Source organism: Megalops cyprinoides, chromosome 19, assembly GCF_013368585.1.
Source record: "Megalops cyprinoides isolate fMegCyp1 chromosome 19, fMegCyp1.pri, whole genome shotgun sequence".
Classification (NCBI taxonomy): Eukaryota; Metazoa; Chordata; class Actinopteri; order Elopiformes; family Megalopidae; genus Megalops; species Megalops cyprinoides.
Genome location: NC_050601.1, coordinates 18,031,414 through 18,049,232, shown reverse-complemented (window position 1 = coordinate 18,049,232; position 17,819 = coordinate 18,031,414). Strand labels below are relative to the sequence as shown.

Sequence of the window (17,819 nt, the reverse complement as noted above, 5' to 3'; positions counted from 1 at the left end):
GACAAGAGAAATGACACAACTCTGTGACAAGTTATCATTGTTAGTCCTGACACTAGCAGGAGAAGGGATTCTCATTTATGACAGAGAAACCAGTGGAGACTAAAGACTTTTTGTAAACTATACAGATCAAAATCATTGTAAACGAGTACACAGACATGGTGGGATCATACGATTTGGTATTATAAAAACAAACCTTCTAAGGTAGGTACCAGCAACAAATACAAATAAAATGTATATTTTTTCTGACTTGTTACTTAACATTTACTTTTGCCATTCCGCTGTGTTTTGAGCATGCATGTGTATGTGTTTGAAATAGATGTCATGTGTCGACACGCATATATTATGCTGTTAATGAGGGGAGAAATTTGAGTGCTGGGTTATTACTAATTTGGTCAATGAAATAAAAAATATCTTACAGAGAGAATGTAGTCTTGGTGAGAAAAGCATGTATGTGAAGTCTGTGACATCACACCAATACAATTCATGTTTTCAGCCTTACATTATGGGATAATGTATGTGTGTTTGTGTGTCTGTGTATATTTACAGCTACACATGCATGAAAGTAAGTCCTAATCTAGCACATTTCAGAGTTGTACAATTGTTATGCTGTATTTATTTTGACCATTTCAAGACTAAACTAACACAGTTCATGTAAGCTTTTTAGAAGAAGTATTGGCAGCTTCAGAAAAAAAAAAAACTTGAGAAGTTCCCATCTTTGAAACAAGTGAGACATGACTAATTTTACAACATGGCATTCATTACAATCTGTAAATAAATATGAATCAAAGCCACGCATACATGTACACACACACTCACACCCACTCACTCACTGTACTGAATTGTACCTCAAATTACTTTTGATACGTCTTGCTAAGGTACAGATATAGAGAATTATGTTCTTTGTTTACAAAATTAAAAATACAATTAAAAACCAGGTCTGAAAAAGGAATTTATACAAAAGTCTGAGGGTGAAATCCTGAGGGAAAGACAGATATGACTGGTAATTTGGACATCCAGCCACTAGGGGGAGCAATATCATCTTCAGAGGTTTTACGGTATCCAGATCACTTCTTTTTGTGAGGAAACTGTGAGTGTCCTTTAGGCTCCCCCGTCTTTGAGGCTTGCACTGTACCAAGTCGGATTCCGTCATCCCTCCCTTCTTTCACCCTCCTTAATAAGCTCTTGGTCCTAAAAGACCCAGCTGACTGGGACCCACTGTTGCTGCGCCCCCTGTCTCTCTAGCGACGCCTTCAGGCTCCGGAAAGCACCCTCTAGGTTATCATTGACGATGGTGAGGTCGAAGTAATGGCCGTAGGCCCGCTGGATCCTCCCGCTCTCATCCACAGTTCTCTTCAGCTCGCTATCCTGCAAGGGGGAGTAAGCCACCATCAGAACATCGACACTGTGGCATTGGCAACATATACACGTACAACTGATTCAACAGTGATATGACTCATTACTTAAGCTCCAACTTGGTTTTATTGTTAGCCTATCTACCGCAATGACAGTACTGTGCTCACCGTCAGCTGCTTGGTGACAATTCCAGCTTCGATGGCTGACCGGTTCATGGCCTTCAGGACTTCAAAGTCGGGCGCCTGAATGAAAACCACAAATGGAAGGAACTCTGACGTCCGAAGAACTTTGAGTGCCTGTGGAGAGGAGAAAGATGGTAGACTTGAGAGTTATAAAGATGATACATTCTGAGATATTCTTAGATCATATTTCTGGGTTAAGGTTATTGGTGAAGAATATATGCATTACCCTGGTTCATGATGAACTATAGGGTCTGTTAAATGTCATCTCTATTTGATGTTGAATGAACTGAAGCAACTGAATTACACTGAACTTGAAATGCAATTCACAGAGGCAGCTGAATTACATTTCACAGAAGTTTGAAGAGGTGTTGGATCCATTCCTCCTTGAGTTGAAAATCATGACCTGAGTAACTGTAAAATTTCCATGAAGTGTCACTAACACTAGGACTGCTTTACGTAGGGTCTGCACAAACATACAAGCTTTGTACACCAGCTGATAACTACACGGTAATGCTGTGTGAATGCGCCAGTCAGAAAAAGTTCCTGACATTTTACTGGCCTTTTTATCAAATGTTTTTCAGCACATTTCAGTAAACTCCCTGCAGAGTCTGCTTCCACACATTTGTGATGATTCACTGCGTGAGAACCATTTCAAGGATGTTGACTTGGAAACTCCGGCTCTTGGAACAAGAAACTAGTCTTGCAAAGGCAACAAGCATAAACAAATTTAAAAACGTAAACAAAACAGCTTTTCTTGATGTTTATCGACTCAGCTGCTATAGCATGATGAAACTGCATGAAAATGATTTCAGCTGGATCTCTTTCATTACATGATTCAGCCCACTAGGATTATTTACATTTTTTTTAAAAATTGTAACATATGGAACACTTTAAAAGGAGTTACTTTTCCCCCTCATGAACTCAACTGAAGATAATAAAGAAAATAAATCCTTTCCATAACTCTCTGCAGACTCATTTGAAGTAAAGGATATCCTGCAAAGGATAAAACTGTGAACAGCCGTCTTTTACTATTTTGCTGCTTTTTGGATGAAGCAAGGAAAAGACTTAGATCTCCACAGCGTGACACCATGAACGGTTCAAATCTGTGAGTCGCTGAGAATGTGTAATCTCTTCACCCTCTCTTGGCTTTCTGAAGTCCCTTTGTTGAAGCCCCCAGGGATCGATGACACAAACCTGCGGGTTAACGTCCAGGATGCAGACCCGGCCCGCCTCCACCACCTCGTGGATGGAGCTGATCTTGGTGCCATACAGGTTTCCGTCGTACTCGCCGTGCTCCAGGTAGCGGCCGTTTTTGATGTCTGACTCCATCTCGCTACGGGACACGAAGCAGTACATCTGCCCGCTCTTCTCGTTCGATTTAGGCTTCCTGGAGGTGTCTGGGGGGAGGGTACACTATAGCTTATGGTCCAGTTAAGTGACTGATCACACTTAAGACTTAAGACCAAACAAATCGATCTACACACACAATGCCTCCTCATGTCATAACACTGTCTTTTCTGCCCTTTTAAATGTCATGACCACTAAATTGAGAAATGAGACAATTTAAGTTGCAGGGGTTTGTGTAAGTATTACTCTCAAAAAAATTACTATATGCCACCACAGTAAATAATAACTTAAGAAAAATATGAATTTGTCACATTTAAAACAATTAGTATGACCAAATGAATGTAATGTAATGTAATTTTATGATATTAGTATTGCAATGTAATACTCAATCTTTTTAATGATGTAGAAGCATCTAAAGGGATGAACATTTGAGTGTTCAGATTGTATTTCTCCCTGGAGTAATGCTGTGTGTTTGGAGAGCGCCACAGAAGGGGGGCTGTCAGTGCTGTGCACAGGGCGTCAGAGAGACGCGGGCCGTGCTGCACTCACAGGGAATGGTGGTGCCGTAGCGCAGCGGGTCCGAGATCAGCAGCTTATTTTTCAGGCTGCGCCGCCCCACACCCTGAGCTCCAATCAGCACCAGCGTCTTCCTGCGAAATGGAGGCATTTTCGCCACCTCCTCATAGATCAGGAGCTCGTGCCGGTCGAACTCTTGACAGAGAGACAGAGGGTAGAGGGATGGGGGGAGAGGGTGAGAGAAAGAGAGAGAGAGAGAGACAGAATGAGAGGGGAAAAACCCCTTATTTTCATTTAACAGCTCCTGGCACACTGATACATAGCATTTAGAAGTGTAAAAACTAAAATGGACACACCACTATTTAATGAAAATGACATAAGAACTTTAAATAAACGTTTTAAATGACTCATCAGTTGGCTTACTATTCCTCCACACAAGTTGTGCAAATCACTTCCTTTAAGAATATGCTTGGATTCAAAAAAGACACAGTGGCCTCAATGATAAACTGAAAATTCCAACCTGCATTCTTAGTTGTCAGGTACATCATCTTCTTTTTCTTCTTCCCACCCATACCAGTGCAGAGAGCCCCTGCCAGGGACAAACAGGTATAATAGGTATGACACTCACGGAGACAGACAATAAAACTCTCAACCAGCCACAAAAGCAGGCGCAGGAATGCAAATAAATAACACTGAGAGTCAGGTCCTGATAGTTATGCTGCCAGTTGCAGGGTATTCTTCTGGAAGTGGCTCATGCTACTGCCCATCACAGCATTTTCATGGTAAACAGTGACATGAAGTCTCCACTAGGTGGCAGCGTTTGAAAGGGCCTGCTGATCTATACAGCAAATATAACCTGACTGACAGTTGTGCTGCTGTGGTAGGTTTGTTGAGGTTCAGAAACATGTTTGATATGTGGCTTAATACAATTTAAAAAATGTGAGTTTGCCAACTGGCACAAGACAGAAACTCACAAAGGTATTTGACAATTTCTAAGAATATTTCATGCGCACTCAAAAATGTATGATTTATGGCACAGTCGCATTGTCAAAACTGTCTGACACAAGCAGCTCCTTGTGATCAGACGGGGCAGCCATCTGCTTCTGGTACCCGGAGGCACGAAATTCTGGGAAAGGAAAACGTAGCACGGCAGAGCGCGGCCATTTGCCTGCTGGCTGATTCACGCCCACCCCCTCCACCCACCGATTCCGCCAGGCTGACAGCCTCTCCAAATTAATCCACCTCCTGCCTGCGAGGCAATTAAAAGTAATCAGTCCCACGGCCGCTGGCTGATCCTGGATGCGAGCACGAGTGAAACGCTCTACCCGTTTCGATCCCGTTAACCCTTGTGAAAACTTGACGTGGTCAAATAGAAGGCATACATTTTGCCGCTAATATTACAATGCAGGGTTGTCACTGATATTACAGTGCATATTTTGTACAAGATATCTGTGGAAATTACACGAGATACGCAGTCTATAGGCATAATGTGCATAATCACAGTGATGCGTCAATTCCTACTCTGCCTCCAACAATGAATATTTCCTGTGAGTATACAGTGCCCTCCAGAATTATTGGCACCCTTGCTAAAGATGATTGAAAAGGCTTATAAAAAATTCATTTTATCTTAATATTATATTGAAAATATACCATTGCAACCATTAGTGAAAAATATATTTTTAAAACAAAATCACACATGTCACAATTATTGGCACCCCAAGAAATTTGAATTAAGGAAATGTAAATGAAGTATGATCCCATGCATATTTAATTAATTATCTTTTCGCCACAAGCAAAAGTGCTTGGAGTTTGCAAGACGCCACTGGAACTTTAACTGGGACAGGGTGCTATGGGCAGACGAAACAAAATTGAGCTCTTTGACTCCAAACGCTCAAGGTGGGTTTGGCGTAGAAATAAAGATGGCTACAGAGAAAAGCACCTAATACCAAGCGTTGAATATGGTAGAGGATCTGTGATGCTGTGGGGCTGTTTCTCTTCCAAAGGCCCTGGCAGCATTGTTCGCATACATGGCATTATGGATTCCAGGAAGTACCAGCTGATTTTAAATCAAAATCTGGCTGCCTCTGCCAAGAAGGTAAAACTTGGTCGTGGCTGGATCTTCCAGTAGGACAACGATCCAAAGCACACATCAAAATCCACTCAAAAATGGTTAAACGAACACAAAATCAAGCTTTTGCCATGGCCATCCCAGTCCCCTGACCTAAATCCAATTAAAAACCTGTGGGTTGAGCTCAAGAAGACAGTGCACAAGAGAAGACCCAGGACTCTGAAAGATCTGGAGAGATTCTGCATTGAGGAATGGTCGAAAATGCCTTCTTCTGTGTTCTCAAGTCTTACAAAACATTACAAGAGAAGTCTCAGTGCTGTTCTGTTGGCAAAAGGGGGTTGCACAAAATACTAAATGAGGGGGTGCCAATAACTACGACACACATGTTTTTCGGAATAAAAGTTATTTTGTGATCACCTGTCACCTCTCGCCTTTTTTCTTGTGGTAATGGGCTCATATGGAATCTATATATTTTTGGTAACAACATCATTTGGTAAACAGTAAGGGGAATTTTCATCAGCCTTTTTCACTCATATTAAATAAGGGTGCCAATAATTCTGGAGGGCACTGTATGTGTTGAAAGAAGAAAAAAAAATGAATGTCTTTTTTAGTCTTTTTATAAATACATCACTGTAGGCCAGCATCTGGTGGGAGGGCAGTTCTCAGGTTTTCATATTTTTTGAAAGATTCAAGGTTAGGGAAAAAAAAAAAAATCGATACACAGGATTAATAAAGACTGTCCCGAGCTCTCCTCTCAGTTAACCCAACCTCACGCCACCGGGCCCGGCAGTACCTGCCGCTGCAAGCTCCAGGTCCCTCTTCACGAAAGCCTTCCTCTTCTCCTCCAGCAGCTGACTGGGGATGAGACCTGCACTGCCCCCCTCCACATGGCACGCCTACAGGGGATACCAGACTCTCATGCACAGAGGCCTCGCAACCTCCTACTGAGAACATATCACATCACGTACATTGAAAAGGTTGACAATAAACCTTACGCTAAACTAAATCACAGCTACACTATATCTAGCACAATATAAATTCCAGAGGTGCTACAGAGACTTGCTTCATGTGAGAGGCCACGTGCGTATGCTCACAAACTACATGACCACCTGAAAATATACAATGACTTCTTTCCAGCTATCTGTGTGGCATTTCTTTTCAGAGAAGGACCTTCAAGCATGCTGGTGCACATACAAACTTATTGATTATCAAAATCTGTGATATACTACAAAGGGGTGAGTCCCTCCCTAGATTTTAACACGTAGACCAGCACAGATTTTTATCCCAGCCTTTTTATCCTAGACTGACACCGGGGGGCATATACATACACATTCTCAGTGTAAAGTTTAAGGCTTTAAATTCACTCTAGCCTAAAAGTGTCACTGAGATGTGCATTCATTAACGGACAGTGCATAACAGAGAGGAAATGGGGACGAACTCTGAGAAGGCAAACTGCGCCTTACGTCATTGCTAGGAAAGCTATGGGAAGTTTGTGAACATGCATACTGATTCTGCATTACAAGCGTGAATAAAGCCATTTCTTTTTTTATTTAGCAGTCAACTAATCTGTGTCTGATCAACTGTGAGGACATTATAATAGCATAGAGATATCTCCATATCTCCATGCTTTATCTTTTTCAATCACTGCCACAAATGTCTACACTAGGCCTTCAGATCAGCAGATGATTAAATGAGTGCATATACACACACACATAAAGGGATGTACTTTCGCTTCTTAGTAGCATAACTGAAGCAAACTGTGTCATCTGAGCACTTTGTAAAATTGATTTGATAGTGATATATTTACTGTCTCTACCAGTCTACCAGTCTAAAACTATATTGACAGTGTACATATTTTTAGAGCTAGAGTACATACTTGCCAAGTCTTGCAGGATTGTCATCTCTTACAATTCTGAAAAGGCACCTTTTCTTGGTGCTTTTGATTTGATTGACTCAGTAATTAAATCTGTCACACAGAATCTCTGTCCAATCTAATCAGTATCTTTTTATTAATTCATTGTCGCAATGAACCTCAAAGACATTTACTTGAGTTTTTTCTGCCATTTATGAACTCCAGGAAGGATTGTCATCAAACTGTCAGCTCTTTTAAATATACTCTCAAGTCATTACTTCAATGTTCCCAACTCTGAAGCTGCCAACACCTCGAATAACGTTTATTCTTATTCTAAATTTCCAAAGTGTAATTTTAGTGTCATTTTTATTTTCACTATTCATAGTCTTCATGAATGTGAACCTTGACCTTTCTCAGCCAATCTGTATACATTAGTTTTGGTATGGAAGCACCGATCAGCTGAGAAAGAACTGTGCAGGTGGGTCCTACCTGCCACCAGTTGAGGTCCTCCTGGTTAACAATCTGCAGGATGTCTCCACTGTTGAACCTGAGTCCCGCCTCCTTGCAGGGAATGAGGTTGTCGTGGACGGGGTCATAGTCAAAGTGACACTTCACAAACACCTGTTGAATGGGGGGGGGGGGGCAGAACACAGGCCCTCTGGAGTTAGCACACCCAACCAGAGTCCCGTTCACATCGAAATCTAGAATGATCCCAAACTGAAATGACATTGAATGAGGATCCCACTAGCACCACACACCCACCAATACCATCACCATTCCTTGCACACCTTTAAGTGACTTACCTCGGTCCAACATTAGCTCTTCAAATCAAATCAAAGCCGGTCCCTTGACAATGCATTTGTTGCTCCTAGGTTCATTGCTATTGATCCTGAGATTTAGCTTTAATCTGATGTTTAAGAGCAATGGGGCCACAGCACAGCACTGTAATCTTTATTGACCTCAGTACACTGACACTGTGATGTTTTAACACAGCACTTTCCCATGACACCTTCAGAAATGGCTGTGAAAAGAAGGGGCTAGAATATTAGCCCCTTCTGCTGACTTCCATCACATTCAGTGGACACGTTTTTCCCTCTAATAGGTGAACCATTCACACGGGGGACAAAAGAGAATCATTGAGATCGGCAGATCGGCACCATTAAAATGGGTCTCGCAGACGAATCGCATTAATTTAGCTTCAAGGAATTTCGATTTCAGAGAGTTAACGAGCAAATGGAGGAGTGCTGAGGAAATTGCCGGCTGTCAGGTTACATTTGTGACCGAGGAACCTTTCCTCAGATCTATATCTGTGGAAGAACCCCGGCCTTTGAGGGCGACCCAGCCTCTTCCAGCCTCTCTCCTGACTCCGACACCCCTGCAATGTGTCTGTGCCGCCCCCCCGGATCTATACTAGCGATGACATCACTGTCTCAGTCATTCCGAGACACCCTTGTCTGTCCCGTCCCTGTCCATCCGCTTTGGCGAAATACTGGAAATGAAAGGGCGAAAGGGAAAAAAAAAAAAAAAAAAAAAAGGCAGGCGGTGCTAGGCTCCCAGGGATGGTATCCATGACAACCAGTGCCTGGAGGAGACACGGCGCTGGGGAGCGAGCCGAGACTGCTGCCCCATCCATCGGACACAGCTTTCTTGAGGGGTGGGTGGGGACAATGCACCTTTTTCCCCGCCAGCCCGATGTCTGCGCAGGCTCTTCTGCGCTGGGGTGCGGGCGTCTGCACAGATGGCGTTTGCTGCTGCAGATGGGCACGTCAGGCTACGGAGCGCTGGCTGCACACTGTGAGAGGAGGGAGCTCCGTGGCTCCTTCAGGACCCTATCTGGCACTGCATTCTGTTATCATTCCGGAATTATCCAAATGTAATTCCAAAAAAAAACAAACGATGCGGTTCATTATAAAGGGGTGATTTTTTTACAGGCTGGAACAGCATGCAACTGCTCCTTGAAAAGGCCAAACAGGCAGCTGTCCAGCTCATATATTCCTGCTCCACCTCAGCAGATGGTGGAGACATGACAGCCTCAGATGAAGGGTGCAGGCTGTCTGTTTCCCAGAATGCCCTGCAAACCAATCCAGCCAGATACACTGCTATCCTTTTCAGGCCCCCCAACTCCCTAGTTAGAATTGTCATGCGGACTATACTCTCCATTGCAACCCGTTGTCTAAATCAATGTAACCAATGTAATCCTGGTAGGGGACAAGCTGTCTTTATTTCACATATTTTTTTCCCATCTGTTATTAATGAGATACTGCCCAGCAGTCTTCTGCTCCACCCACCCAGCAAACTGGGCCACCCTTTCACAGCTCCTACTAGACCCCCCTCCCCCACCCCACTCCCCCCCCACCCCCTTTCTCCTGCTCACCTCCCTCCCCCTCCTCTGTCCTCTCCATGCAACTAGGGCAGGTGAGTAAGCCATTGGGAAAGTCACACGTGTCTCTCAGACTGTATTCCCAGCGATCTGACAACTGCTCAAGCACAGACAGGGCAGGGGATGCGGTTACCTTGACAACCTACTTCTTGGACTGGTTAATGGGAGGGGAGATGTTAGAGACCTCCCTGAAGTGCCCTTTTTACAAGGCTGGCCTGCATCAGACCGGGGGTCTCTGATGGGTTATGAAAAGGGGAGGTGTTAAATTGCCAGCTGTGAGAGGTCCAGTTGATAGAACGTGACACCTTTGCAAGGCACCACTGAAGCCCTTCGCAAATTGTACCCATCAGGGGTAAAGTCTTCTGGGAATAAGTCCAATTTCAGTGTACACCACTTTCTCTGTTTGTAGGATGTATACATAATCTAAAACACATTGAAAGCCTTATGTGCGCGCTCCGCAAAGCAAACAGCTTTTGCCGGAGCAATGCTTCTTCTCTGATTAGTCTGGTCACTGATACATCCTGAGTTCTCTTAGCCTCCACTTCAAGGCCCCTACCCATTCATTCTGGAGCGGTCAGAGGTTAATGCAACTGGACAGCAGCAGTAGCGATCTCTCACGTCTGTGGCAGACTGCCTGGAAGCCGCAATAATAGCCTACAGAGTGCCATTAAATTAGCTCGCTAGCCTCGCTGCACAAACAGGCAGCGCAGGGCAGCACTGTGCCTCCGCCTAGGTTACAGGAGCAGACAGATTCAGTCTGCGAGCAAAATGAGAGAAACTCACCTGGGACTTCATGAGACAGACTGAAACTGATCCAGGATCAGTGCTCAGGAGAAAAACCTCCCTAAGCCAGCTATGGATACAGGTTAATGGGAATGTAAGCGGGTGGGGCTGTAAGTAGGTGGCACGGGCTGTGACTCGCCTGACGCGGGGGGTGCGGCTCCTGGTAGCTGGGCAGGATCTTGAGCACCACGCTGCCGCTGGCCTCCTGCAGCATCTCCTGCAGGACCTTGGGGTCGTTGCCCACCTCCTTGCCGTTGACCTCCTTGATGATGTCGCCCACGTGCAGCAGGCCCTGCTGGTCGATCATGCCGCCGTGCAGGATCCTGGCGATCACCAGCTCCCCGTTCTCCACGCGGAACGTCACCCCCTGCCGTGGCAAACAAGCACCGTGGAAGCTGGGGTCCAAATGCTCACCTGATCAATGCACTCACAACATAATGTGAGTTGAGCTTGCTATTCATTCATTTTGCCCCAGTGTGCAAGTCAGAAAATGCTCACTTACCATTATATGTTATAATTTATAAGTTATAAATTATAAGAATTTCATTTCATTACTTGTAAGTGACTAGCATAAGTATATAACATGTAACAATGATACAATGTGGCCAAAGTTACCTGTCCAGGATTTGATTTTATTTTACACAAGTAAGGTGATATCCAGCACGTATCAGCAAGTTAGAAAATGACAAATGACTACTATGCAATGTTCAGGATATTTCCCCAGCAAAGAGAGTGCTCTCCTTTTAAGGTAATATAAGGGTCTGTGTATGTTTGTGTGGGTGTGTGCATGCCTGTGCCTGTGTCTGAATAACACCTAGCAAGAACTGAAGTGCCTGTATCACTTCTTTCTCTGTGATTGAAATAGTTCATACTCATTCTGACTTGAGATTCACCAGAGGATACATGCCCTGTACTCACTCTTTTTGTCAAAGACTACTGTATTACAAGAGTTCCCACAATGCATCTGCCAATCATAGCAAGTGAACAACAACACTGGAAGCTATTGAAGAAAGCAGCACCAAGTAATTTAATCTAGCAGTATGTTGTCGTATAGAGAGCATCAGGATTAGACTAACATTAGTGAATCATGGAATTATATATTCTGCAGTTCCTGGCAAATGTGCAATGAGAAGACATCCACAATTTAAAGGTCAATGATGGTATTTTGGGCTAGTGTGTGCAGCTGAATCAGTGGGTTCCAGACTATGTAAAATAACACAAATGAACACTGCAGGTATCGTAAGTCTCATAAGAACAATCTAATGACCAGCCCACTTGAATGATCAGCCAGTAGACTGACAGAGACGGTGCTCATACCAGGTGTTCTCCAGACACTTTGCGTATGCCCACCATCCGGACAGCATCGGGGGGCACCGGCTGGCTGCTGAGGGCGGCGTCCATATATGTGCATGGGCTGGGGGGCGGGGTCTCGAAGCTTTTGGAGGCCACGCAGTCGTGCGTCTCCAGGAGGGACTGTGGAGTGATCACACGGGCAGACCGAAATCTCAGGCGTGCACTGAAACCATATTTATCCTTCAGACACTGAACAGAGGGCCCTTCTCTGCAGCCGCCTGCCTCTGCCTGCCTCATTTACAGCTAGGCTGCAGAGGCTGGCTGAAGCGGAGAGTAAATCAACTATCAGGGAAATGAAGTGTCAAGACATTTTTAATTAAAACTGATTTTGTTTGAAGATTATAATTAATGCCAACAAGTAACAAAGTGTGTGTGTGTGTGTGTGTGTGTGTGTGTGTGTGTGTCTACGCCTCCCTCATGCATGTGTAAACGCATTACATTACATTACATGCAGTCATTACAAATGCATGCGGTTTCATGCATGTGCAAGTGCATAATGCATGGACGTGTGTCTGAGTCTGCCCGTGCCTCTGCGTCCGTGTCTGCGCGTGCGCGCGAGAATGCGTGCGTGCTTCTGTGGCCTCTGCGTCCGGCCGCTCACCTGGAAGTGAGGCTCGCTGAGGATGCGGGCCAGCTCGGCGGCCGCCTGGCTCCTGTGGGCGAACGGGGTCAGGTCCCTCAGGATGTCCTGCACCAGCTCCACGTTGTTGTCCCGCACCGCCTCCAGCCTGGTCTCCTCCAGGCTCTCCTGGGCCTGTCATCACAGACATTACACTCTCAGCATAGACGTTTTATCTATTATCCATTCTCCAGTACTCCTACAGTCATTTTCCAGCCATAAGCGTAAACACAACAAATTAATAAAGACATTGTTCACATTCAGAATATATGCTTACAATGCAGCGGCATCTGCTAAGCACTAAACACAGCCCCTCTGTAAGCACTAATACTAAGTCCATGTTCCACTACAGATCGTTGTAAATTCAATCCTGAATTTCCAGTGCTGTCGTCCTATTCTAGGTATGGACATTCTTTTCTAAACTATGTTCAACCAAGAATGTTCATAGTAAGTCAGAAAGAATGCTGATAACTTCAACAATGGCAGACACAGGACTTTTGAAGTCAAGCACAAAGAGCTGAATATCTGGTAATAATAAATAGAATGTCTGTGATCTCAGCTTCTCTCACATACACACAGGGACACATCAAACAGTTTGGTACTGAACTTGTACAGTCACCAGTTTTAATTTTGAGTGGGACTCTCCTCTTTCACCTACTTATTCTGCCTATTATTGTACCTCAATATTCAATTTACCTCAATTGCCCCAGCAGAAAGCCATCTCCACAAAAGACAGAATCATCACTTAGCAGAGTCATATCTTAGTGGAAAAACAGTTATCTGCCCTGGATTAAGGTGTTGACTGCAAAAAAAAAAAAAAAAATACAGAGAACTTTGCTGACTGAGTTGCAGAAACATGAAAGTGTGGGTGAGATTTCACCTGGTATGGAAAATTTCAGTTCCAGAATAGATGAACTGAAAATAGGTGTCTTTCCTACCTGAAGCATAAGACCTGCTCTCACCTAACCTGTCCCCACTTAGGTCACGTGTCAAGACACCTTTGCTTGGAGTGGGTCCTGCTAAATCAGCTTGCCTTCCATACCCTATGCTTGCATTCAAGGCGAGGCATCTGGTAATTTTCATCTCAGTTACACATGTCTCTTGACACAAAGGTGGGAAAAGGGAAAAATGAGGAAATGCAGTCGTTGTGATTGGACTGCAGCTCAGAAAGTTCATCCTATCAAGGGTAAGCAATGCTGCGGCTGAACCATTATGAAATGGTATCCCAAGCCGAAATAGAGTGAATCTTCCCAGACTGCGAATAATGTTTGCTTTAGAACACATTTATCTACTGGACAACTTAGGTCTTATGTCCCTTTCAATTTCTGTCCATGGCTTTTCTCTTTGGGTAGTCTATTAATGCACTCGTTCCCTTTGAAGCTCTCATAAAAAAACAGTCAATCGATTCGAGCCTCGAAAGAGGCGTGCAGGAAAAGTTCAGACGAGGTTTGTGCGTTCTGAAAGAACTCAGGGACATGGCAGAATGCCATTTCAGTACTGCCTCATGCATCGAGTGAGAGGCAGAAATAGCATTCTCCCGCAGACAAGAAGACTCACTCTGGATGCCGGAGCTGGCAGAGTCTGCTAATCCGGGGGATTACGCCGCTACTGGAGGGGGCGGCTCCCACCACCTGGTGCCCCCCCATGGGCCAAACAAAGCGCGACGCCTCTAGCCCCGCTTTTCCCAGCCCCTGGCTACAAATGGCAGGACACAGGTGTCCTCGCCCGCCTATTTTTGGCCTCCCTGTCACCCCTGATTTTCCCGCCGAGTGGCAGGCTGCTTCCACGCGGGGTGAGGGACGAAAACACCTGGTGCACTGGGGCGTCAGACATGTGCGCGCGCATAATTACCCTGCGTCACCTGCTCTCGCGGGCCTCCTCGCGTCCAGACGTCTGACACCCGCAAAATTAAGAAAGGGGCTGGGGGGGGTGTTTGGAGGAGGTGGTTTCGGTCTACGGAGCCAGAATATACGCGCGCAGCCGGGCCATCATCCAATCGGACTGCAACGGGTGAAGAGGCAACACTCCGACCAGATGGGTCAATTAACCCAGGGGGCCGTTCAGCTTGTGTGACAATGCTTACAGAAAAGGCGGCGTTTCTGTCATGTTCTGAAGAGCTTAATGAGGTGTCAGCAGGGACTCCTGCCTGGAGCAGCTCTACCAGCAGTTTCCTGCTCAGGTGCATGCCTCATTCAGCATGCGGTTTGCCTAGGGAAGACCTTCCTGGTTATACTGCATAGCCTCTGAGAGTGCAACTCGAAATCATATTGTCAGTTTTGTTTTAGTGCCATTTAGTTTTTCAGTACTTGCACCAAAGCTAAAAAATGAAACAAACATCACTGGTTGAGATGGATTCTTGTCTCTTATTCTGCACCATTGGAAAGAACATTCATATGCAATTATTTTCACTTTTTCCAAATTACGCTGCAATTTGCATATGTTGGGGCAAAGGCGTGTCTTGGCTTGTCTGCACAAACATGACCAATTGGCTTTGGTGAGCACCAGAAGCTTTTAAAACTGCCGGAGACCCCACTGGAACCCTGCACTCACGTAGCCACTAATTGGCCTCCCCATACACAGTTCCAATTACACGACTCCATTTAAAACACAGTTTTTAATCAGTCCCAGTTTGAGTTCAGATGGAGAATGGACAATCCCAAATCAGGGCCCACTGCCTTGACTCCCCCACTCCCCCCATCATATAATAGGCTTTCCCAATTTAAAAAGCCTGCCTCCAGAGGCCCTGTCACAGACTTAGATTCAAATGAGAGCCCGACCACAGCTTAAGGTTCCCAGGAGAGCTCTGTCAACTAGCTTTGTATATGAGGTCCTGAGAGGGACGGTAGCTCACTGCTGCTCTGGAGCTGCTGGAGGTGCAGCCCCTTGTGACAAATCCCAGCCCACATCTGTTAGGGTTGGGCCTCCCTGGCCGCCACAGCGTTCTGCTGCATGAGTATTAGCCATGTGTCCAGGCTAATTAGAGGCACAGGACTCACAGTCCACTGATTCTGACAACCGGTCCCAGCTCCCTGCCCTTCTTCAAACCCTGTCCACACCCCACCTCCTCCTTTCTCGTAGCATTTTACCCATCATGCTGAGCACCCAGGGCAAAAAGACATCTACTCATTAAATGAGCCTTGCCAATAAAAAGAGGAGGAGAGACACAGAGGACTTCATAGTCTGTGGTGCTTTCTTTTCTAAAAAAAAAAAATCCTTTTTGTTCTGTTTTCTTTTATTTTCAGCTGTTTCATGTCCATCGGCAGAGGGGGAAAGGGGTTACAGGGGTGCACTGTGTACCAGTTTATCAAGAGAGACAGCCCTGCATACCACCAGAAGACCCCCACGGATGAGGCCAAAGGCCCTGGGTGCCTCAGTCAATGAATTGAGCCACAGAGATCCAGGCAAAGGCTCTGACACAAACAGGACTGAGACTTTCACAAGAGAAAGTGCTGAACTGCATATCGGTGTGGTAGAGACACTCCTGCCCTTCCTGGTGGCTGAGCACACTCAGGTCTTCTTCCCTTGGACAATAGACGCGTCAATATTAATTATTCATCTCCACGATAGTTTCACCTTTTTTCATGAGAAACAGCATGGTAAGAAAAACCGCCAGCGTCCACAGGGATTGTAATTGTGCAGCGTTTTTTTTTTTTTTTGCCTTCGAGGACATCTAATGTGACCTCTAATCTACATAATGACATTTAATGAAATTAATTTGGTAATTTCTACACAACTGCAAGTGGAGTACCAAACTGAAACCCTAGCAAGCCTGCCTATGTTATGCCTCATAGATTGAAACACTTTACAATGCAATCATCAGGAATATTAACCTGCAAGATATTTGTACACTGTGGAGTGGTTCTCGTAACACAAATAAAATGAAAAATCTGAAATGAATAACAGCTCTACCACAGTAGTTTGTGTGTTGTCTTGCATCCTGCGTGTTTCAGGGGCCTAACCACGCTGTACAGTTATATACCACATTCATAGTCATAAAGTGATGGCAAGAATCTTTGATTTGATCATCGTCTTGTTGAAACAGCATACAGCAATATTTCATTACTGTGAAAAAAGCCCAGTGTCTCCTTGTAATTACATTCAGTGAATTTTGCCCTATCTTTTGTAATGTTCATATACAGGCCTAATTTATTGATAACAGGTTATTTCTTGCTGCATTACTTTCCTGCTGCATTGAAATTGAAGTGAGCTTTATTGTTACCTGTTTTGAAATTGTTTTCCACAGTCTTGACGATAGTAGCATTTTTATTTATTTATTTATTTATTTTTATTTTTTTATTTTTTCAAAAAAAGGCAGCTGTTCTGACAGAGTCTGAAGTCAGGTACTCAGCAGGAAGAAGCTCACAAAGACTTTCCGTCTTTCTTCTTCCTCAAAAACAGTCAGCTCCAAAAATCTCACAGAAAAGAACTTCACCTCCCTGTGAGGTACTCGGCTACTCTTGACATCAGCTGTCCCCATTAGATCTCATCCCTCCCTGTTCACGACGTGCAGCTGATGCCTTCAGTACCCCGTCAAGCAGTCTTTCAAAGGGAAAGAAAACACTTCAGCCTGACTTAACACTAAACTGTTTGCAGCAGCGTCTCGCAGGGCCAAATCCTAACCCAAATTCTGCAGGATGTTTCGAGTTCAATCAATGATGCTTCAGATGGACTTCGGTGCCCTTTAAGTCGCTTTGTGTCGACAGTGTGCTGCTAGACTGGGCGCAGTGTGTGTCTGAGAGCTGCTGGATGTGTGAGTGGGAGTGCTGCATGGTGTCGGAGCAGACAGGCTCACCACCGGGCTCTCCATGATGCCCTTGAGAAAGATGAGGTCCAGGTCATTGGCGGTGGTGGAGCTGGTGCTGTCACTCAGGGTGTCCAGGACCTGCTGCACGGCTGCAGACAGACAGGAGAGGAGAGACCATTCAGACTGTGCCTCTGTTGCAATGAGGGTGTCTGAGTGTACAGTCAGCTTGAGAGCATTATGTCGGCATTGGGCTGAATGATACTGCCTGGGGACCTGTAAGAAGAAGAGCTGCTTCGTTTTGGCAGAGTCAGCCGTTTAGCCCGTACTGCAGCTATTAGGGATCTTCAGCACGGACCCTTTAGCTCTCCTACCTCTGCAAAAAAAGGACCTACAGGATAGACTGTTTTGATCCTACTCCGCTTTTGCCAAAATTGCATTTTCAACTGCTTTTTCCAGTCAATTTTTGAGAAGGTAGTCCTACAATTTTCGTCATTGGCACTGAGAGACACATGGAAGCTACCAGACCAAGTGGGTTCCACTCAGGTTAGCTGAGGACTGCACTCTCACCATCCCATCCACACAGCCAGCAGCGGCACAAACACCAGGGCTGTGGGAGGATGCG

At 45.1% G+C, this 17,819-nt stretch overlaps 1 protein-coding gene across 1 annotated transcript in view; it reads right to left on the bottom strand.

The window, feature by feature from the left end:
* Positions 1-17,819, bottom strand: part of mpp2a (membrane protein, palmitoylated 2a (MAGUK p55 subfamily member 2)) — a 49,641-nt gene continuing 31,822 nt past the window's right edge. Inside the window, exons 3-13 of the mRNA XM_036552004.1 lie at positions 17,246-17,346; positions 12,436-12,588; positions 11,799-11,954; positions 10,621-10,848; positions 7,808-7,939; positions 6,260-6,362; positions 3,919-3,987; positions 3,432-3,593; positions 2,730-2,932; positions 1,521-1,649; positions 1-1,365 (exon numbers count right to left, since the gene is read on the bottom strand). Of these exons, the coding sequence (XP_036407897.1) occupies positions 1,189-1,365; positions 1,521-1,649; positions 2,730-2,932; positions 3,432-3,593; positions 3,919-3,987; positions 6,260-6,362; positions 7,808-7,939; positions 10,621-10,848; positions 11,799-11,954; positions 12,436-12,588; positions 17,246-17,346 (1,613 nt within the window). The 3' untranslated portion in view covers positions 1-1,188. The remainder of the gene's footprint in view (positions 1,366-1,520; positions 1,650-2,729; positions 2,933-3,431; positions 3,594-3,918; positions 3,988-6,259; positions 6,363-7,807; positions 7,940-10,620; positions 10,849-11,798; positions 11,955-12,435; positions 12,589-17,245; positions 17,347-17,819) is intronic.